The 23,363-nt window shown below is 38.0% G+C and overlaps 1 protein-coding gene across 17 annotated transcripts in view; it reads right to left on the reverse strand.

Annotated features, from left to right (window-relative positions):
- The window catches only part of nrxn1a (neurexin 1a), a 1,705,359-nt gene that overhangs the window by 25,869 nt on the left and 1,656,127 nt on the right, over positions 1–23,363 (reverse strand). For 13 of the 17 annotated variants that reach the window (XM_069931396.1, XM_069931400.1, XM_069931399.1 and 10 more), the window contains one exon: positions 9,961–10,048. In XM_069931396.1, coding sequence (XP_069787497.1) covers positions 9,961–10,048 — 88 coding nt within the window. The remainder of the gene's footprint in view (positions 1–9,960; positions 10,049–23,363) is intronic. The other 4 variants (XM_069931397.1, XM_069931394.1, XM_069931390.1 and 1 more) reach the window with 1 other exon arrangement.

Here is a 23,363-nt window from a genome sequence, read left to right on the forward strand (position 1 = left end):
TGTCCTTTTCTATTTCAGCTGTGACCTGCTTGGATTTCATGTCAGATATGGGAGGAGATTCAGAGATCAGATTCACATGGACATTCACATCTGTCTCTGTGGAACTCTCATTGTGTGCTTTACTCTGTCATTGCCCTGTATAATGCATCAGCTAACACAAGTTTCCCTGGTCTGTACACCAAAGTTATAACATTGTAGCTTCATCATCAGTTTTTGGATTTGCAGTGACATTTCACTGAGATTTTTATTGATTATCGCTATTAATGGCTTATGGTCTGTCTCTGCAATGAATGTTGGTGGACCATACACATAACTGTGGAACTTCTTGAGTCCATAGACCAGACCTAGATGCTCTTTCTTTATCTGGTCAAATCGACATTCAGATGTGGTCATCGTCCTTGATGCATATGCTACTGGCCTCCAATCTTCTCCCACAGCGTGAAGTAGTACAGCAGATATTACATCCTTTGAAGCATCTGTAGATATTTTTTGTCCTTCTGGATGCATCAAAGAATGTCACAAGCATGGGTTCATATTTAGAATGGTCTTCAGTTATCCCCATTCTTTCTCATGGTTGTCTGTCCACTTGAATTCACATTTGTCCTGTAATAACTTCCTTAGGTACATTGTTTTGGAAGACAGGTTTGGTATGAATTTACTAATAAGACTGATAATTCCCAGCTCTCTCAATATGCCTTTTATCAGTGGATCTGAGCATCTCTAAAATTGCTTTTACCTTGTTCTTGTCTGGCTCTACACCTGCCTCCGACAATTTATCTCGCTGAAAGGTGATTTCCTTCACACCAAACTGAAATTTTTCTCTATTTAACTTTAATCCATATTTCTGGATGCATTGTAGCACTTTGATGAGCCTCTCGTTGTGGGGTTTTTGTATAGATCACCATAGGATCATGTCATCCATGTACACACGTACCTCATTTATGCCTTCTATGATGTGGTCCATTGTCCTGAGCTGAGGAAGTTCCAAAAGGCATCCTCAAATAGGAGTATCAGCCAAACGGTGTACATCTCCAGAATGGAGGACCATCGCCTTCCCAAGATCGTGTTCTATGGCGAGCTCTCCACTTGCCACCGAGACAGAGGTGCACCAAAGAAGAGGTATAAGGACTGCTTAAAGAAATCTCTTGGTGCCTGCCACATTGACCACCACCAGTGGGCTGATATTGCCTCCAACCGAGCATCTTGGCGCCTCACAGTTCGGTGGGCAGCAACCTCCTTTGAAGAAGACCGCAGAGCCCACCTCACTGACAAAAAACAAAGGAGGAAAAACCCAACACCCAACCCCAACCAACCAATTTTCCCTTGTAACTGTCCCGCATCGGACTTGTCAGTTACCAACGAGTTCATTGCAGCAGACGTGGACATACCCCTCCATAAATCTTCATCTGCGAAGCCAAGCCAAAGAAGAAGACTTTGTGATATTATCATGCAGTTTTATTTGCCAGAAGCCCTGGGATACATCCAATTCAGTGAAAAACTTTGCACCTGCCATCTCACTTGTAATTTCATCCCTGGTTGGAATCTGATAATGTTCCCTCTTTATAATGGCATTCAAGTCTTTTGGGTCCATGCACACACACTGTTCTTCTTTTTGACACACACCATTGAATTGACCCATTCTGTGGGCTCCTCCACTTTCATTATGACACATAGTGATGTCATTTGGTCGAGTTCCTGCTTGAGTTTATCTTTTAGCGGTGCTGCAACCTGCCTTGGGTTATGCACTACTGGCTGTGGGTCTTCTTTTTACTGTATCTTATAGGTGAATGGTAGAACTCCTCACTCCTTGAAGATGTCTGGAAATTGATCCAATATTTTCTCTGCACTGTTCCATCCATTGTCACTGGTAGTGTGATACACCCTCTTGACTAGGCTTTAGTTTTCACATTCTTTGTCACCAAGCAGTGATTCATGTCCATCTGAGACAACTGTGAAGCTGAGTTGGTGTGCTTTATTTTTAACTTTCACCTTGAGTACCTTTCGTGTTTATGCTCTGTCCATTATAGGCTTTGAACTGTACAAAATTTGTATGGATGCATGGCTTTATCTTCATTGCCCTGATGTCGTGCTCATAGATCAAATTGACCTTTGCCCCTGTGTTCAGCTTTAAAGGAATATTTGTTCCATTTGTATGCAATGAAGTAGTCCACTTATCTTGCTTGACTGTTCATGCTTGGCTGTTCAGTGTCTGTTGGTTTATAGATCTCCTGCACTACCATGCCACGGAAGATTGCCTCACTGAGAACTGTTTCTTCTATAGTGTGCACGGTTTCACTTCTCTTTTTTGTTTCCCTTTGGGAATAACATTGCTTTGCATAATGATTCTGCCCTTTGCACTTATTACAGACTTTTTCATAAGCTGGACATCGTTTTGGTGCATGTTGAGTGCCACGTTATTTACAATTGAATGTCTCTCCACCTTTTTGTTGTTTCTTATGTGTATGTCCAGACACTGTGGCTATGACTATGCCTTCATTTTCACTGGCATTTGCACTACCACCAAACTCTTTCGAGTGCTGCAGAGCCATTTTGCTGGCGTGGCATATCGTCACAGCTCCAGCTAAAGTAAGCTGGAGCAATATCTCTCTCATTTTCTTATCAATAATTCCAAACTCAATTTGACCATGGATCATTGAATCTTCCAGCATGTTCTTCTTTTAAAGTCCATTAAAAAAGTATCAAAGCTCTGTCCCTGCATGCACCAGCAAAACACATACCTCTCGAACGTTTCATTCATCTTTGATGAACACTGTTCATCAAACATCTCAATAACCTTGTTGAACTTGCCCTTGTCAGCTCCCTTGGTAAAAACAAATGTGTTGAAAACCTCTAGTGCTTGAGGTCCTGCCATGGTAAGTAGCAGAGCAATTTTCTGTCCATCAGGTTTGCTATCGAATTCAATGGCTTGCAGGTACAGCATAAATCATTGTTTGAACAACCTTCACTTATGCTCAACATTTCCAGTACAATTTACAGCATCAAGATGTTTTCTGTTGCTGTCGACTGATTCTCAGGCTGCACACTCCTGATATTTCTTCTACTACTAGTACCATGTGATGTTTCTTTTATTGTAATAAAGATTCTTGGGATCTTTCATAACAACTATATTAGCTACAGTACTCCCGACCTCATGGATGCATCCATTTTGAATATACTCCTAGCGGCAACAACTCATCTCAGAAGCACCTACAGCTCTCCATTTTAAAAACTTACACTGGTATCATCCCTAAACTTTCCTCACTTGATTTTGTACCGAAATAGATGCTGGCTGTGTTTACCTTATCTATGCCTCGCAGAATTTTGTAGACATCTATTAAGTCAATTCTCTTCATTCTTTTCACCAGTGCAAAAAGTGCTAGCTCTGCTATCCTTGCATTATCTTGTGACATTATTTAAGAAGGGGAGAAGGGATAAGATAGGAAGCTAAGACTGGTGAACCTTACATTAGTTGTGGAAAAAGTTACTGGAAGGAACTGAGACACAGGATTTATTTGTATTTAGAATGGCAATGACTGATGAGAGACAGGCAGCCTGGCTTTGTTCATGGGAGATCATGTTGTGCAACTTTGATAAAGTCTTTTAAGAGGTGACCAATGGAATTGATAAGGCAGGACAGCAAGACCTTAGACAAACTCCTACATTGTATCCTAGTCAGGAGGGGAGCTGGTCAATTGGATACAAAATTAGATTGGTAATCGTGTAAAGATGTTTTTCAGATTGACCAGTGGTGTACCAGAGATTGTTGTTTGTCATATATAATAGGGATGTTAAATATATAGCATGTGTATGAGACTGTAGATGGCACGAATAATAAGTTGATAGAAGATGGGGCGACACAGTTTGCATTGTGGTTAGTGCAATGCTGTTACATCACCAACAGTCGACTCTGGGGTTTGAATAAGGAGTTTGTACGTTCTCCCCATGTCTGCGTGGGTTTCCTCTCACCCTCCAAAATGTACCAGGAGTTGTGGGTCAATTGGTTGTATTTGGGTCACATGGGCTCGTGGGGTGAAAGGGTTGCATGTCTAAATTTAAAATTTAACTTTAAATTTAAAGATACAAAAATTGGTGGTGGCAAGGCAGTGAGGAGATTTGTCTGAGGTTACAACAGTATCCAGGTAAAATAGGGAAATGGATAAAAGAATGGTAGAGGGAATTTAACTCTGTTAAGTGTAAAGCAATGCATTTTGTGAAAGACTTACATAGTAAATAATAAGACCCTGGAAGTGTTGTAGAACAGAGAAACCCAGAGTTACAAGTATATAGTTCCCTGAAAGTGACAGAAACATGGTAAAAAGACTTATTGAATGCTTCATCGACCAAGGTATTGTGTATAAGATTTGGATGTCATGTTACCTCTGTACGAATGCTGATTAGGTCACACTGGGTGCAATTTTGTGATTGCCCAATAGAAAGGAAATGAATAAGGTGAAGTCAATACAGAAAAGATTTCCAAGGGTGTTTGAATTGAATGATCTGAGGCTTCAGGAGAGATTGTTCTGACTGTCTTTTTTCCCGTGGTACCAAGGAGGCTGAGAGGTGATATGATAAATAAATTGAAAGTCACAGATTGGGTAGAAAGCCATTGTCCTTTCCCCAAAATATAGGTGTCTAAAGCCCCTTTCACACTTGCTAGTGATCCCAGGAATTGATGCCAATCAGCCTTTAAAGTGTCTAGTGTGAAAGCAAAATCTGCTCAACGTCGGCCTGAGATGACATAATCTCACGCTGGGAATTTTCGACCTTGACTCCTAGTACAATCCCCAGCATCTGCAGACGCCGGAATTAAGTACATTGCAGGCACTTCCTATTACAGGTAGAACAGACCAAACACTGGGGATAGACCCTTGTAAGTGTGAAAGTGCTCAGGGACCCAGTTAGGAGTGGTCTAGTGTGAAAGGCTAAACCACCATTCCTATCCTGGGACACTGAATGGACGATTTACTGGGGAAACAAGTGTGAAAGGGGCTTAAAACTTCAGGCCATAGGTGTAAATTGAAAGGGATGAAGTTTAAAAGGGTGTTTTTCACACAAACAGTAGGTGATATCACGAATGAGCTGCCAGAAGAGGCAAAGAAAAGCAGGAAGAGTAACAACTGGCATTTTTACACAGAAACGTCAGAATTATTTCAGAGAAATTTTTTTTTAGCATACTTACCTTCAATGTGTCCCGATGTACATGGGTACTTTTAAAGCACTTTTCCATAGCTTTCTGGTGTTGCAGAGTTTTTCGGAGGTGGAACATCGTATTGATTAGGCCTGTTTCTTACGGAGTGGCTGCGGTCAATTTACACTGCTGCCACTCTGTAAAAATGTGCAGGGGTACGAGTGGAAAAATTACAGGTTTGAATTTACATAAAAAAATTCATTCTGACATTTTTACACTGCCGCCAGAGGAGAAATTTTCCTGCAATTTTCTGCTGTTCAGTGGCTGTGTAAAAGTGAACAATTAATAGGTACCTGGATAAGTACTTGAAGAGGCAGGATAAGAGGGATATAGAATTAATGCAGGCATTAGTATAATGTGACATGTTGATCAGCAGAGACACAGGGGGCTGGAAAGCTTGTTTTTATACTTGCAGTTATAAAACTCTATGCAAGTGTAATACAGAGAGAGTTGCAGGTTCATTGCCTGCACTTGACAGCCAAAAGTGGTTTATCAGCTCATAAGGATTGATACAAAACGTTAAGTGGAGCTCCTCTGCTACAATGAAGCTGTTCGCAGAGAGCTCTTGGAATCACAACAAATACTTTGTTTCTGGCAAACAAGCGAATCATGTTGAATGCTCACAGATTGGAACAACCTCTTTAATCTCAGCTGCACACGCTTTGGAACTTTTTTTGCAGGTTTCTAAACTGTTAATACAAACTGTACACTGAATGGGATTTTGTTTTGACAAAATTATGGTCTGCTCTATTGTGCTTTCATTTGACTATTCCATCACTTCTTCATTTTACAAGACTGCTTTCATCAATATATCTTCTGGACCCTTATATGTAATAATGTCGCTGGGTTATGAATGGAATGCACACAAAGAAGGTTTTACAAGATCTTAATGCTGATTGATTATTCAGAAAGAAATCCAGTCAGATCCACTTCTCTCTTTACTTTAGCCTTGCATATTTTTAATGTCTTCAACTATTTTTGAAATGCTTAATTAAATCTTTAACCACAAACAAAGGCAGAGCATTCCAGATTATAACTACTTGGGACTCGGAAAATATTTTTCTTTACATTTTCTGAACCTTCTAAAACAGTTCATATCTGTGTTCTGTAGACATTGATTGCTCCAATAAAGAGAAATGTTTCTCACTACCCCCTCTAAATCTGTTATGATTTATAAGCCTGTATCAAAATTTCAACCTCATCTTCTCTCAGAAAAACAATCCTCATTGCAGGAAGTAGCAGGTCTATCCCATTTGTGTCAAAGGGGTGTAAGATTGTGTGAACAGCAAAATGATATGTGGTATGGTATGGTATAGCTTACCTTGGGTCTCGCAATGTACATGCCACAGGAAATTTGTAGGTAAAAATTAGTCATCAATTGGGTGCCACAGTAAATGTAGCAGTTAGCGCAATACTGCTATAGCACCGGCAACACAGGTTTGATTCTGGCACTGTCTGTAAAGAGTTTGCACACTCTCCCCGTGTCAGCATGGGTTACCTCCAGGAGCTAGGGTTTCCTCCCACCCTTCAAAACATACAAGGTTATAGATCAATTGGGTGTAATTGGGTGGCATGGGCTTCTGGGCTGGAAGGGCCTATTACCATGCTGTATATCTAAATTTAAAATTTAAAACATGTCATTGTTGTTCCCCCATAAGCTTGTACTGCTGTGCAATAGCCAGACCCTCAGCTAAGAATTAATTATTATTTTTAATTACTGAAACAACAAGGCATGCCCATTTTTTCCCCATAGATTATCAATAGATCTATTGATCCATAGATTATCTATTGATTTTATAGGGCCAAGTCTATTGTGCTTCATTAGATCTTTTGGAACAGATTTTTTGAGATTTACTTGCTACCAAATCTTGCTCTTCTCCTTCACCAAAACAGCATAGTAAAATGTAAAAAGGCCATTATTTTGAAAAAAAAACTTAATTTTTATTATTCTTTATTCACTCTTTCATAAAAATTGGAAATCATTTATTTCTAGAATTGCCTTTTATAATCTGATGTCAACACAGCAGCATTCCAAGGAAGTATAGGGTTAAGTCATTAATTAGTCACATGGGTGCATCTGGGCAGCGTGGGCTTGTTGGCTGGAAGGGCTCGTTATCATGCAAATTAAACATTTGTCAGATTCTTGAAGAGCAGAAAGGATTTTTCAACCCTCTATAAACAATTTTGCTTTTCATGATTGGCATAGATTGGGTATCGAATGTTTCAAAGATCTTTTTATTTTGCATAATTTGAATAGCTTTCTGAAAAGTTCAACTTACCAAATACCATCTTTTTTCAAATATTTGCAAATCAGACATTTTCTTCAATCTCAGATTCCTAAATTTCCTAGGGCACTTGATGCGAACATTATTGATATTTTTTTTTAGTTTACAACTTTCTTTTAAAGGTCTAATATCCATTATTTATGATAAGTTGGTAGGTTTAAGACATGCTCTCTTAGTTAAAATTAAAAATGCCTGAGAAAAGGATATAAACCTTTCAATATCTGATGAGGTTTGGGATTCAATTTTTAAGTTGGATAATACCACATCTTTATGCGCATGTCCTTGTCTGTTACAAATTAACATTGTACACAGGGGTCATATGTCTAAAGTTTACATATCGTGTTTATTTTGATGTAGACCCTTGCCATGATAAATGTAAGAAGGGAGAGGCTTCTCTAATCCATATGTTTTGGTCGTGCCCTAGTCTTGAAGGATATTGGAGAGATGTATTTCAAACTTTAACCTTAATCCTTAATTTATATCTGGAGCCAAATCCTTTGGTTGCTCTTTTAGTGACAACAGGAGAGGATGAGGTTCTTTTAACTCCAAGCATATGTCGAGTTCTGTCTTGCACCTCTCTCGTAGCCAGGCATGTGATACTGTTTAGATGGAAGGATGCTGCCCTGCCTAACCATGCTCAGTAGTTAAGGAACATTATGTCCTGTCTAAACTTAGAAAAGGTTCGTTATTCAATTGGTAACTCATATCTAAGGTTTCAAAAGTTGTGGGGACCATTCTTGAATCTTTTACATAACCTTTAGACATAATAGAAATCCTAAACTGTAGTACTTTTCTATTTAACTCGAGGAACAAATTACTTTTTCTTTTTTTCTTCTCTCTGGCTATGTAATTATAGTAAGGGGATGGGGTTTATAAACATGTCTATCTATGTTTAAAAAATGGAAAAAAAAGTTGTCGAAGATTCTTGAAGAGCAGAGAAGATAATGGATAAAAATTATGTCAATCTTCCACGTTTCTACCTTTAGGCAGAAGGTCCAGAAGCCAGAGGTTCAGCACCTCTTTGTTTAAGAAAAGTTTAATTTACCACAGCTATTAGGCTCGTGAACCACCTCATACACCCCTAACAATAAACTACTCTGGGACAATCAATTAGAACTCACTTTTCTTTTGCACTCACTGCGACTGTGAATATTTAACTGTTTTATATTTATTATCTTTTGTTTGTCTCATGGCACATTGATAATTTATACTACTCTTGTTGGTGTATCTCCTACCCATGTAGTTGCAGCAAGTAAAATTGTTAGTGCATCTATAAATTGCATTTAGGTGTATCACAATGAACTCTCATATCATATTAATTTTCCATTTGGAGTGATTAGAAAATGAATAGTCAGGCTGGAAGATCCACAGAATTCAGATCAAAATTCTCCTAGACAGTGGGTCTCAAATAGGTAGAAGTTAATGGACATGCAATATTCACTAATAATCCAATGGAAATGAAGGTGGACCAGGGGATAAAAAGATGTGTCCATTTATTACCATTTACTTTTCTTTTGCAACTATATTTTGCTACATTGACTTATATTTCAATTGAAATATACGTAGAGGCTAACACAATACATCGCTATTTAATTCTTTTGATCAGCCCATGACTTCTTCAATTTAGGGACTAGGATACATCTTTCAATAACTATGTATTCATTAAAAGAGTAAGATATTTGTTTTAGGCCATAATTAAGTTCCAGAATGATTAGGTATATATTTAATGGTAAAAGTATGTGTTTATGACTATTGAGCTATGTACATTTAGAAATACACAAGAGTACTTCCAGGCTTATTGTATTGTTAAGGTTTGTGAGTTTAAGCACAGTGTTTTTCACTCCATGTGGAGACCTCATCACCCCTTCAAATGGAGATGACAATGCATTCCTCAATGAATGGAATTATCCTCATTTCATTGTATTTTGCTGCAGCAAATACATCTACCGAGACATTCGCATCGGGTCAGTAGAGCTTAGCAACACACTCCAGCTTCAAAAAGTCAAAGGAATGAAATTTCAGAAGCAGAGTACAAGATAAAGTGAGAACTGCTCATCTGACTGGTGAAGAATTTCTAAGCATCTTTTTTATTCATTGGGAGTAACTTGAATTTTGTGAGAAGTTTCATTTGCTATATTTTCCAAGAAATTATTTGCAAATGATCTCAGTACAGATGAAATGTGCTCATACATAGCTGATTAAATGGACAATGCTCATGTCCTACTGACAATCTTGTTTTGCACTCAATGTATTGGTTGACAGCACTGGCCAGCCTGATTGACAGAGAGGCCACAATAATGATTACATTTAAGGACTCCACTGAATAATTCCTTTAGCTACTATAAATAAGCAATCTGTAGGCCAACAAGTGCTTTATCTGCCTGGAGTGACTAAACAATAAAAACCTCTTCCATTGATCAAGAAGAAAAACAAAGCATGCAAACACACAATCACAAAAACACCAAATAGTAATAAAAATGGACTAACCTAACCCACCTGAGCTTGGCTCACATTCATCAATGTCCTCATCATCACTCGGACATTCGGCCGATGCAACCAATAGATCATCTGTGCTCTGTGGAGGAAAAATAATTGCATATAACTTACTGTACATTATATCCAAATAATAATGGTTGATTTTAAATTGCCACATAATTTTCAAAATTAGTCAATATTTAAGATCCGTTCAAATATTTGTGATTAAAATATTTAAATATCATTGTAGCACTTATCACTTGAAGTATAATTAGATGGCAAATTTATTTTACATGGTTTTATAGTTGCTCGCAATTTTCAAAAAAAGTGTAGCAATCTACTGTCCATTATAATTTATAACAAGAATATTTTGAATATCTTTCAGTTGAAAAAAAACTTGAAATGCAAAAAAAAGCCTGAAGCTACAGATCTGCTGGAGTTTAAGATACAGAATGCTTTCAAACATAAGGAGTACAGTGGATCTACAATTGGAAACTAAGAAAACTTAAAAGTATTTTCAAAGCACCTGAGGGCAAAAAAATATAGTTTAGTTTAATTTAAAAGAAATAGACTGTGTCTTTACAATTTTAACCTAAAATGCTCACTGAGACCAATTAGCCCTGCATAAAAATACGATTTACAGGTCGGCTCAATCAATTTTACATTGAGTAAAAAACGAATCAATATGACGTCCATATCATTTTAAGTAAATGAAGTAGCAGTGCATACTTTCCAACCTATTTCTAACTTTGTATGTAATATGCACAATTTTTAATCAATACAACCTCTATACATTGAGAGTTGAATTTTTATGCAAAATTACTTTATCTTAAATAATGATTTATTCTCCACTGTTTATGTGACAGTTACAAACTGCCATTTAGCAGGAAAATAACTTGAATCATACACCAAGGTTGAGCAGTGCAAGGCATCTTATGCTGCCAGATGAAATCAGCCTTGATAGTTTGTTGGTATTTAACAAATACTTTCTCCTTTATTAGAGCAGAAGTACATTCACTCCTTTGAGAAAGTTATTAACAAATACAGCAAACCCCCTGGAATTCAAGCAACTGTAGCCTCAAGCAACTGTTGTAAGTGGAGGAAACATATCCTCTCTGACTGTCTCGAATGTGTGAATAGTGGGTGGTCACGTGTCCTCCTTGTCTGAAACTTATTCAAAGTCACATCACCTGTCAATCAAGTTTGGACTCCGGACACCCATTAGTGCGTACCTTGCCGAGGGTTAATTTAAATCACTTAGGGTCATTATTGGCTAGAAGCACAGATTAGCACTGCATATAGCATATTCTTTCTCTCTGCCTCATGGTCCAAGCCCTGGACATCACCCCATGCCAGATCGCTACTGTGGACATCACTGGAAGTGTTGCGGGTAAGATGAGCATGACACTGAAGCTGATCTGTAGTATTGCGATAGAGAGCCTCACTCCTGTTGGTAAGGTAACCAAATGGATGTGTGTAAGAGTCCCTACTTGTAGTGTGTGTACTCAAGTATGCGAGCATGTTAAGTATAGGTTCACTATTGTCAGAGTCAAATCTAGGTCCAAGGTGAATGTCTATATCATTGCTTAGTGAAATAGTTATCAAGTACCATTTAACACTCTCCCCATTTGTGCTCCCATTTGTTAATTAAAGTTGCATGTGATTGTAACACTCGTGTCCAGACTAATCTCTCTGTGAATCCACCAAACCGATACTCTTCCCAACATGATAGCAACCAGCAAAAAAAAATTGAGGAAAATAATTAGGTAAAAACAATATGGATCTAAAATTGGCATTCCTTGCCTTTAGGTCATCAATCCACACAAATTCAAGCAACCAAAAAATTCACTCATCCATCATCTATCAATCCCCATAAGTGCTGGATACCAAGGGTTTTACTGTAATTTGAAATAAGGAAATGAAGTGACAATATTTCTCAATTTCTATTTTGATCCCTGATGCATCCTCAAGAAATCATTCACCATGTTACTAAAATATTTTGTTTTATTTTGAATTGAGCCTCTCACTGGCTTTCAAAGGTCAACTTCCTTGAATTAAAGTGTCTAAAATTTCACCTGGCACATTTAGCCATCATTAAGCCTGCTTCACTCAGAAAACCCATCTTCACCATTTTCCTTGAATTCGGACTCAACCGCAGTTTTATTCTAACGCTGGTCTTCCAACTGCATTCAGCCTTTCATCCCAATTCTCAATTCTTCAATGTCTGCAGCATAACTAGCTATCTCACTGTTGTTCCTCACTACGGTTAAGTTTTCTTTCTTTATTATTCACATTATATTTAGCTTAATGTTTCAAGACATCATGAACAAAAGCTTATTCACATACACAAAAGATGAATTATTACTTTAAAATATACAAATTCAAAAAAGTTTAAGTGTGCATATGGCCTGGAATGGGGGTGAAGGGGGTTAGACATCAACATCTTTGAGCAGAAAGCCTTGCAAAACATAATGGACAGATCCCAGTACTTCACAGGCAAAACTCTCCCCACCATCAAGAAAATCTACATGGAACACTGCCATCAGAGAGCAACAGTAATCATCAAGGATCCACATCCCCAGGACACGCTCTTTTTACACTGTTGCAATCAGGAAAGATTCAGGAACAGTTGCTACCCCTCCACCATCAGACTCCTAAACACAAACACAATTTGAGACTCATTTAAGGACACTTTGCACATTGCTGTAAATCCCTGGTAACTGGCACCTGTAGGGATTAGTAGGTGCTGGATAAGTATATTTTCTGATTGCTTGAATCTTACTCTTACAGTACCTTACTAATAGATATGGATTAAAAATAAACAGTTTAAAAGACAAAAGACTGAAATATAATACTGCACTTGCACTGAACAAACCTCACTTGCATAAACCTTAAGGCATTTTCTTTGAAAACATATTCTTTGAAAAAATTTAAATGTGGTTGCCTATACAGGTTCCTCCCTCTCCACGGACCTGCCTGAAAGACTAACAACATTATAGGTATTTAACCTTGTCCCCTCCCACAAGTTTGCAAATAAAGCCTCTGACTGGGGCAACTCATAAGCAATGATCAGGAGACACTTTAAGAGAGTCATTCCAATGGCAGTGCCATTTTATTCAAACACAACTTTATTCAAACAGCTGGTATGAGCAAAGCATGACCAAGACACTCCACCAGCTGAATATTTGCCCCCATCTTCACCAAAGGTTAATTTATCAATTCAGCGAATTTTTAAAATTTTCAATTTTAAACTTACATATTTTAAAATGTTATTTTGTTCTTATTTATTTTTAAAATTTATTTTCCTCAATTTTTTTGCTGGGTGCTTGAGGCTGACAATTGCTTGAATTCTGGACACCAAGGGGTTTACTGTATTTATTATTAAATATTTATTTTGCTTATTGCACAGTTTTACACTGCCTTCTTGTTTACCTTTCTTTCCTTTGTATACATATCTTTTCTTTAGCACAGTTTTATTTTTGCAAAATCAGTAAGCAGAAATTCTGCCAGGCTCTGACAATAAATTTGAACCTTGAACTTTGATCTTTTATCAGAATTCAGTAACAGTATCAGTAGTATCGTCGTATACAAGAGTACATTACAATAATATAGATAATCTAGACCCATTAAATCTGATCAACAGCAGTCCAGGATATTCTACCTGTCTCTGCTGTGAGTTATCCATACAGAGACACATCTGTGACAGTGCAATTGCAGGTTAGCATTGCAAAGATATACAATACAACAACTATATCTGAGATTGGATTCTAAAGAAATGGGTTTGGATCCTATAAATTTTTATTGAATTCTGTACAACTGCCTTCATATTTATAATACCTATAATCCTTTCAGCACAAATTATTAGTGGCTTTGGCAAGAAGTACAGTCGGCTTATAATTATGGAAATGCGTTATCCCCAAATCAAACATATCCAGAGTATACATATCCCAAAATTTCACTGGAAACAATATATTTCTGATTTCATCATTCCAGGAAACTGAACATTGGCACTGCAGTTATTTCCCCTGCAATAAAACAAATGGAACATTGGATATATCAGAAGATAATTTAGAAAAAAATATCAGTGCTGTGATATAAATTCAGGTCTACTCTTTGCCATGATGTGACGAGGCATATAATCCTGACGTGATCTTGGCTGTCAGTTTTCTACGTCTTGTGAGGAGTGCTTGCTAAATTTTTTGTTGAGTATTTTAAATCATAAAAAAAAATATTGTATGGGTTAGTTATTCTTTGCTGACAGTTATAAAATTAAATTGTATACTAAAAGTATGAGTTTGAACAACTTCTATGGATTTGCTTCAATAATACAATTGAGGCCATTTTCCTGTAAGATACCAAATGGCATGAAAATTCAGACATTTCCATAGAACACTACAGCACAGAAACAGGCCCTTCCAGTCTGTGCTGAAATATTCTACCTAGTTCCACTAACCTGCACCCATTCAATATCCTTCCATACCTCTCCCATCTATGTATCTGTCTAAATTTTTCTTAAATATCATAATTGAGCCCATATTCACCACTTCAGCTGGCAGTTTGTTCCATACTCTTACAATTCTCCATGTGAAGATGCTCCACCACCTCACTTTCCCCTGAATCCATGTCCTTTGGATCTCACCTAACCTCAGTGGAAAAAGCCTGCTTGCATTTATTTTATCTCTACCCATCATCATTTGTATACCTCTATCAAATTTTCCCTCCTTCATCTGCACTCCAGGGAATAAAGTCCTAACCAGAATATTACAGCACAGCACAGGCTCTCCAGCCCACAATGTTGTGCTGATCTACAGAAACCTACCCCCCCAAAAATCTAAATCCTCTTTAACTCATAATCCTCTATTTTTCTTTCACCCATGTGCCTAAGAGTCTCTTAAATGCCCCAATTGTTCCATCCTTCACCAGAACCTCTGGCAATGCATTTCAGGCACAATAAATCTCTATGCAAAAGTCTTAACCCTGATGTCTACTCTAAACTTTCCTCCTTTCACTTTGTACAGATGTTCTGTGGTGTTTGCTACACCCTCCCTGAGAAAAAGGTGCTGACTGTCTTCTTTATCTATGCCTCTCAGAATCTTGTAGATCTCTACTGTCACCTCTCAACCTTCTTCGTTCCAAGAGGAAAGCCCAAACTCTGATAACTTTTCTCATAAGAGATATTCTCCAATCCAGGCAACATCCCATTAAATCTCCCCTGTACCCTTTTCACATCTCCAACATTCTTCCTGTAATGAGGTGACCAGATGAACATTTCAAACCCTCCAACTGACTACCCTCCTGCCTGTCCTTCCTCACATGTTGCATCATCCTTTCCACTCTCTGCTCTCACATTCTCATTCCCATCTCTTACCAAACCGGTTTAAACTCTCTCCAACAGCTTCAGCAAACTTGCCCATCTGGATATTTCCCCCCCACCTCTAGTTGAGGTGCAGCCTGTCCTTTTTGTGCAAGTTATATCTTCCTCAGAAGAGATCCCAAAAATCCACATATATGATTTCTTCCCTCTGCACTGAGATTACCACTCTTGAGGTCCCTATATTCCCTTGTCGGGATCTCATCCCTACTCCTACTTTATGTAATTGGTACCAACGTGGACCACAGCATCTGGCTGCTCACCCTCCCACTTCAGGGTACATAATCTGAGTCATCCCAGACCCTGACACCTGAAAGTCAGCATACCATCTGGTAGTCTTGATCTTGTTCACAGAACCTCCTATCGCTTCGCCTCACTATCGAATCCCCAATAACCAAGCTTTCCTCTTCTCCCCATCACTTTTTTTTCCCCACAACACAAATACAGAAATCTACATCTCAGTGGCCATTGATTGCTGTGGTTTGGCAACAACATGCAGTGGAGGATGAATTTGCTGCAGTTTCTGAGCATATAAAATAGGGGGCCTACTAAACCTCTGTCAGGTTAAATAGCAAGTCTATTCATTTGAAGAAGATTGGTTACAGAGGATAAGTGTAAATATAAAAATAAAATAAAACTGCAATGCTGGAAATATGAAATAAAAATAGAAAATGCTGAAAACACTCAACTGACCAGACAATATATGTGGAATATGAAGGTTAATATCTCAGTTCAAGGATCCTTCATTGAAACTGGGAAGAAAAGACTAGATCTGTCAGAAGTGTCATCTAAATGAGAACTTTAGATATTCTACAGACAAATGGGATTAGTATAGAGATAAAAAGGTCAACATGAAAGTGGTGGGCCAAAGGAACAATTTCAGTGCTCTACAAGACGACAGCAGTATTTGGAGTTAAGAAATCAACGGATTGCTCTTTGAGGACTGGACATGGCACTCTTTAGTAGGGTGAAAGTAGTGGACAGAAAGAGCCTCATTGCATTTAGTGATTGGATATTAGAGTATATTCCCACATACAAAACACTATTGTAGAACATAAAACCTGCAACACATTGTTCCTGACAATTGTAACAAAATCAAGATCATGACTTAGCTGGCTGAGCATGAAAAATTTTGAAAATAAGACTGGCTTAGACACGGTTTCCTTTGTCCATGTGTATGTGGAGCTTCACTATAAATAGTCAATCAATTTACCTTCATAGATCCTTCTGGTAGGATAACGTCAGGTAAATGCATATTTGCAAGGTCCATGTTAAATATAATTAGTTTACCTTTGATTGCAAATTCTGTCCGTAAAACATGCATGAGAGAAATATGGACCAAAAGTATTTGTTTCCTTTGAATTAAAGAATGTGTCAGGATATTTGTCTGTCTTGCAATCAACTTCTCCTTCACTAAGATGGTTAAAAATAGCCAACCTTTTGAGCTAACAAAGGTTGGGTGGGCAGGGGGTGGGGGGTTGGGAGATATTGGGACAAGTTTTAGACTTTCTGCAGTTACAGCAGGAAGTGCCTAAGGGGTAGAAATTTGGGTGGAGAGGGATGAGTGGACTAGGCAGTTTTGGAGAGACTTATATCTGCAATAAGTGGATATGGGTGGAGAAGGTAAGATGTGGCTTGTAGTGGGATCACGCTGAAGTTAGCAGGAGTTTTGGAGGATAATGTGGAGGATATATCTTGAACATTCTTTTCAAATCACAGCTGTTACATAGAAATAAGCATTGCATATGTTAGCAATCAAAAACATGGAAACACCTCCATCAAAAAATTGATAGGAATTATCAATGGTACTATTAAGTAGGAGCGGCTGATACAATGTTCTACAGATGTGTTGACTACCTTTCTGTATCCACAATCTTCTTTTATGCAAACTTCAGGCATTGAAAATAGTTTTTGATTAAGACGGGTATTATTTCCATTTCCATTTTTCACCACTTAACCTGGTCAGCAGGTTAAGTGGTGAAAAATGAAAATGATACTAGTCTTAATCAAATCACTGGTGGTTCATTGTTGTTCATTAGCAAATCTTATTGAAATACAGGGAACAGGATTATAATGGGTTCATTTATTTTTTTAATGCCTAATGCAACACTCATACTGCCAGTGACCCGGATTCCAATCCAGCACTGACTGTAAGAAGTCTGTACATTCTCCTCGGGTGCTCCAGTGTCCTTCCACCTTGGTCACATGTGTAATTGGGTGGTGCAGGCTAATGGAGCTGAAAGGCCTCTTTCTGTACTGTTTCTCTAACTTAAAATTAAAATGTTCTGAATGCATAAAGCCACAGCAGCTTCTTCCATTGTTGAAATTAAAAGGAAAGAAATTAATGCATGTCATACTGGAATTGCTCTTTAACACCCTTAGCATGCCAAATCAGAAATGAATGGTTCAAGAAACAGTTTTTTCCTAACCAAATTATAAACCTGATATATTAACTGTAAGATCAGTATATTACAGCATTACTTAATTTATTTTCTAATTTTAAGCATAATTTGATGAGGGGGGTGAATTTAATTATTTAAACATACTGAAATACACCAGCTTCCTGGACTTCAGATAAACTGGTTAACGTAGCCTTTGATTGCTATCCATAGCAGCTTCAGCATGAATAGTCAAGGAGACTCCCATGCAGATGTTGCCACAATAAGTCATTAATTAGAAGCCACTTTCATGGAATCAAAGTGATACATTACCACAATAGGTTAGAGGATAATCAGAATCTCAGTAGTTCAGTCTTTTAGAGAAATTCCCTGTTCCACTCTTTGATTTGCCCCATTTTTTGCTATCTGTTCTAATGAAGAGTTCCAGGCCTAAAATGAAGTCCACAGATGCAAACTGACCTTCTAAGTTTTTTTTAGAATTATCTGTTCTATAGCATTAAAGGCATGTTGGCCTAGATCAGGCCCTATCTTGAAGTGAGTTTTCTTTGATATTGTGGGAAATAACTCAACTTTAGTAAATTCAAATGTCAGCCACCAGTCAAACTCATTTTCATGCAAACAGTTTGATTAACTTCCACAAGATCCATTAAATATTTCTGACCAAAAATTTGCTTCCCAAATATATTTATGTTATCAAAAATATCCAAAATGTTTGTCAAATTTTGCTTCATTTATATCTCTGTTATTATTTTTATTCATTTGCAGTGTGGAATGGCCAATATTGGAAATAGGTCCAAACAGTTAAAAGGCAAAATGGATCTCACATCTGTCTCTTTATTCCTTTCTTTCAAGTCCAAACTCAAACCTTGTTCAGGAAGAGATTTTTTACTTCAGGGAAATTTTCAACTGAGAAGTAGGAATACTCATTAAATAGAATGAGCAAAGTACATACAACACCAAAGTGGGATATGGTAATCATGGAAATTACTGTGTTAAACCACCACAAACATGCCCAGGTCTTCACATTGCACTTGAATTTCCAAACATAGAAAATGTAAAATATTGATCAATTTAAGAAGTGAATGATCACAATCTTTTCACTCAATTTCAATCTGCACCAAACTCTCAAACTTTCAGTCTTAAATTTCACCTCCAGAAGATATCAATGAGAACCAGCACAATTTATAACATGGGTTTATTGATTCAAAGATGTGCTTCGAAGATCAAACAAATTCAAGTAAATAAACCAGCATTCTGCACAATATTTGATAATAAAATGGCATCAAGTGGGACATTACAATTTTGAAATGGAGATATTTTTTCACAAAATCTCGATCAGCTGCATAAAAAAGATCAATAGAGATAATTGGACAAAATATCATTGTAAATCAACCACATGTCAAGCAATTTAAAGGTAATGCTAATTGAAACACGTGATCAAATCTCTCTCAATAAAGCTGTACATCTCTTAAAGCCAGAAGAGGCTGTTACCATTCAACTTTAAATAATATTTGTGGATTTAGACTTTGATGATTTGTATCTTTCAATCAATTTCAGACCCATGAAACCACAATGAACTGAATACGCAGACTACAGCTGTGCCATAAATCAAAGTAACCTGCAGACATAATCTGCTAGTATTACTGACATCACATTTACCAAGATTAAACTTCACAGCAATCATAAGTACTGTAAAATAGAGAAAGACACATTATTACTTTAACTCAACCATTGACATTTATAGACCACATAAAGACATATGCTATTACTGCAAAGTGGTGTAAGGAAAGTGAAAAACTTTACAGAAAAAGGTGATTTGAGTTAATTTAGCTGCATTCTCCAATTTGATATATTTTCTTGCTTCAATATCTGGCTGATTTCTTTTTATTTTGGTTGATTAAGTTCAAGGTACTTTATGAATGCAATTTTTCCATGTACCCATAAACTGATCACCTAATGAGCAGTGTATCCCCAGTACACAAGCTAAAAGCTGTTGAACCAATGAACAACGGAAAGAATGCCAGTTTCAAGCATTTGATCCATCAAGAAAGATTAACATGCTGAACAAGAAATAAAATGCATCTTAAAATTAACAGTATGTATCTTTTGACTGTACAAGCTTTATGCAAGCTTGAAACTTTTGTATGAGAATTGAACTGGTGGTCCTTGCACACATTCTGTTTGGAGCTGTTGGCATTTCCCAGCAGACTCTGGCTCATAGAGTAGCAATGGCTTTAATCTAGAGCACACATGTCAAACTCTGGCCCGCGGGCCAAATTTGGCCCGCGATATAATTATATTTGGCCCGCAAGATCATTTCAAAAATGTATTAGAGGTGGCCCGCCCTGCAGCGAGAGCTGATGCTGTTTTTTGGTAATGTCACCCCCTCCATCCTCCCCCTTCATTGCACATCCTTCCCCATTGTAACACGAGAAATTGTAACACGAGAAGTCTGTCGATGTCATCAGCCGGCAAGCCAGTTGGAAGGCTCCCCGCACAACCAGTCACTTCTCCCACCTGTCGAGCGGTGCGGCGGATGGGCGAGCGCCTGTGATTTCCTGTCGGCGTGACGGGCATGGCAGGCTGCGCACGGCCCCCGGGCAGCACGAGCCCCGCGCGACTGGCACCGGACAGCCCTTCCACAGTGCAAGTGCACTTCTCCCAGTCGCCACGGCCTTCAGCGCTTGCACCCGCGCGGATCCCAGGGACGGCTGGTTTGGCCCTGCACGTGAAGAGAGAGATGGTGGCTGTCCGCAAAGGCTGATCGGCAGCGTGCTGGGCCTGAGTGGGTGAGTAAGCAGGGGTGGGCAGAGGGTGTAGGTGAGGAGTAATGGGCAGGGGAAGTTATGGTGGTGCGAGGGGCAGTTAGAGGGAGGGATGAGTAGAAGGAGGGGTGGATAGGGAAGAGGTAAAAGGGGAGGGGCAAGGCGAGTAGGGGAGGAGTGATTAGAGGGAGGAACAGGTTGAGGGAGGAACAGGTTGAGGGGAGAGGCAGTAGAGGGGCGTGTATAGGATGGGGTGGGTAGAGGCAGAGTGAGTGGAGTGAGGGGTGAGTAGAGGTTGGGTAAAGGACTGGTCAGGTAGAGGGATGGTGGGTCGAGGCCTAGAGCCTGAGGAGTGAGCAGGAAATGCTGAGTCCTGATGCAGGCCAAAATGGACACAGCCTGTGAATGCTGACTACATCTCCACAGGGACCAAATATGTTTCCCTCAGGTCAAGCAAAGGGTAAACTTGAGCTACCTACTCATGACCTGTAACATTATCCTCCTAAAGTTATATCCTAAAGTTTAACATTACATATGTTGAAAGAAGAAAAAACATACAGATGTTGTTGAAAATTTTCAATAAATATTTAGTTCGGCCCTCGACTTAGTCCACATTTTTAATTTTGGCCCTCTGTGAATTTGAGTTTGACACCCCTGATCTAGAGGGTCAGAGTTTCTTCATATATGATAGAGGGGTGACCTGCAGTCTAAATCTTCAAATCTAAGAAATAAGATCTAGGATGAAAGATCAGAGAGAAGAACCTATTCAAGCAACTAATGTGGATTCAAAATTTGGGGCCATGGGAGCTGAAGACACAATTGTAATTGTGGATTAGAAAAGTACAAATATCCCAGGAGGTTAAAGGCTGGATGCAATTGCAAAAATGGAGAGATGACACCATAGATGTTGCTGAAAATTGAAAATTTTAATTTGTAATGTTAAAATTTTAAAAGTGAGATGCTGTGCAGATCAACACGCAGAGTGGCAATGATTGAAGCAGAACTTGGTGCATATTAGAAGACAGGTAGCAGTGTTTTGGATGACTCCAAATTCACAAAAAATAGAATTTAACTGGCTATCCAGAAATTAATTGGGGGGAAAAAAATCAAGTGGAAACAAAGATATGGATGAGGGTTCATTTTTTTCATGTGAGAGTTAAAGCAAATTTAATAGAGGGCCAAATAGGTAGTCTTAGTGATGGTGGAGATTACATGGTGCAAATCTTAAAATAAACAAATGTTCCACGTAAGTTGCACACACTACAATTGCTCCTAGGATGCGGAGGGCATTGAGCTAGAGTTTGGAGAGGAAACCTGAAACAATGGCTCTGGTCTTCTCAGCATCTTTTTGGTGGGTTCTACTGATTCAGGACATGGAGCATTTGAAAAGTGGGAAAAGATGTGAGTGAGCATGTGATCAGAGTCCACGTGGAAGAGATGCCTTGCTGCCCAGAAGTAGCATGAAGATGAGAAGTCAGAGGAACCCAATGATCAGAATATTTATCTGCTGACCGTTTCTGAGACATACATTAAATTGTTGTACAAATTGAAATTTAACCCAAAAGAAAAAAATACAACTTACTTTCATTCCACATTTTGAGAAAAAGTCCTTCTTGGGAATTATCAGAGAAATAATGTGGAATATAAATATTAATAATCTACATTGTATTGTGAATTTTCTGGCCAAAGTATTAGCAATAATTTTGATGAAATTCTAAAACATCTTTGAGTTCTCTCAGGGTTAAAATATTGTATTCAGTGCCAGAAAGAAAAGGTTATTTCAATTGATAAAAAAGTTCAGATTACTCACAAAGCCTTACATTACAAATTCAATTAATTTAATTAAAAATAAATGCTGCAATTTAAACAGACCTAAAAGTTCTGTCCATCATTTCTGTTTAAAAAAGAGTTAAAATGGTGCTTGAGAGTAATATTTAATTAAAAGGAATATTGTCCTTTTGTTGAATGTAATGGACCAAAGTAAATGTATCAAAGGAAATCAAACATTTTGTTTTTCTCTTATAAATCAATTTCTCTATTATACTTTAAAATTATTCATTCCACACATCATGCATTTGCAATAGCTCCCATGGATGTAACCTTCAAGTACTGGCCTTTGGAGCTACAGAGTTTCCCAGATCTATCTTAAAAACCATTTGTAAATTCAAAATACAATATAGTTGTTAACTTTTGACCTCACAGAATGGGAGACAGTTGTGCTTGCCTTACAAATGATTCTGTCAGCAGGAAATGTGTATATATGGTCCAGTTGTGCAGGCATCGAGATGGAAAAAAAAATTGAACAGTCTTATTTGGAATGAAGATCAAGGACAATCAAGGTCTTAGGTATTACCTTCTCATTTAGTGTTTATTTGTTCCTGTGTGATTGAAGTCAGTGTCAAAGTCAGAAATAGCCCAATCATTTAAGCTGAACATTTGAATATTTGTAAGAAGCAGAAGTTAAAGTCGCATTACTGCAGAAAATAAATAAAAGAAATGCCTGAAATGCAGATTTATCAATAACTGAAGCCAAAACATATTTGACAATTTCAGTTCCAATATACACTTACACCTTGAATGCTATTGATTTTTTTTTTTGACCAGGACACACTATTTTCTCATCTTAATTCCTTATGGAGAACAAATGTAAGCTTATTTTAAGAAATAAAGATAAACCTATGTGGATTGGACCCAAGATTGCCAAGGAAAGGAGAAAGAGGCCTGGCCACAATCTTCCAAACATTCATAGTTTCAAAAGAGGTGCTTGAGAACAGAATCTTTGAATACACAAATCAATCATCCCGGATAGAACATCAGAATAAACCTAGCAAGTTTAAACTCAGTCATGTGGAAAGCTCTGGAAACAATTATGGACAGAAT

The sequence above is a fragment of the Narcine bancroftii genome, chromosome 4, assembly GCF_036971445.1.
Source record: "Narcine bancroftii isolate sNarBan1 chromosome 4, sNarBan1.hap1, whole genome shotgun sequence".
In the NCBI taxonomy this organism is placed as follows: Eukaryota; Metazoa; Chordata; class Chondrichthyes; order Torpediniformes; family Narcinidae; genus Narcine; species Narcine bancroftii.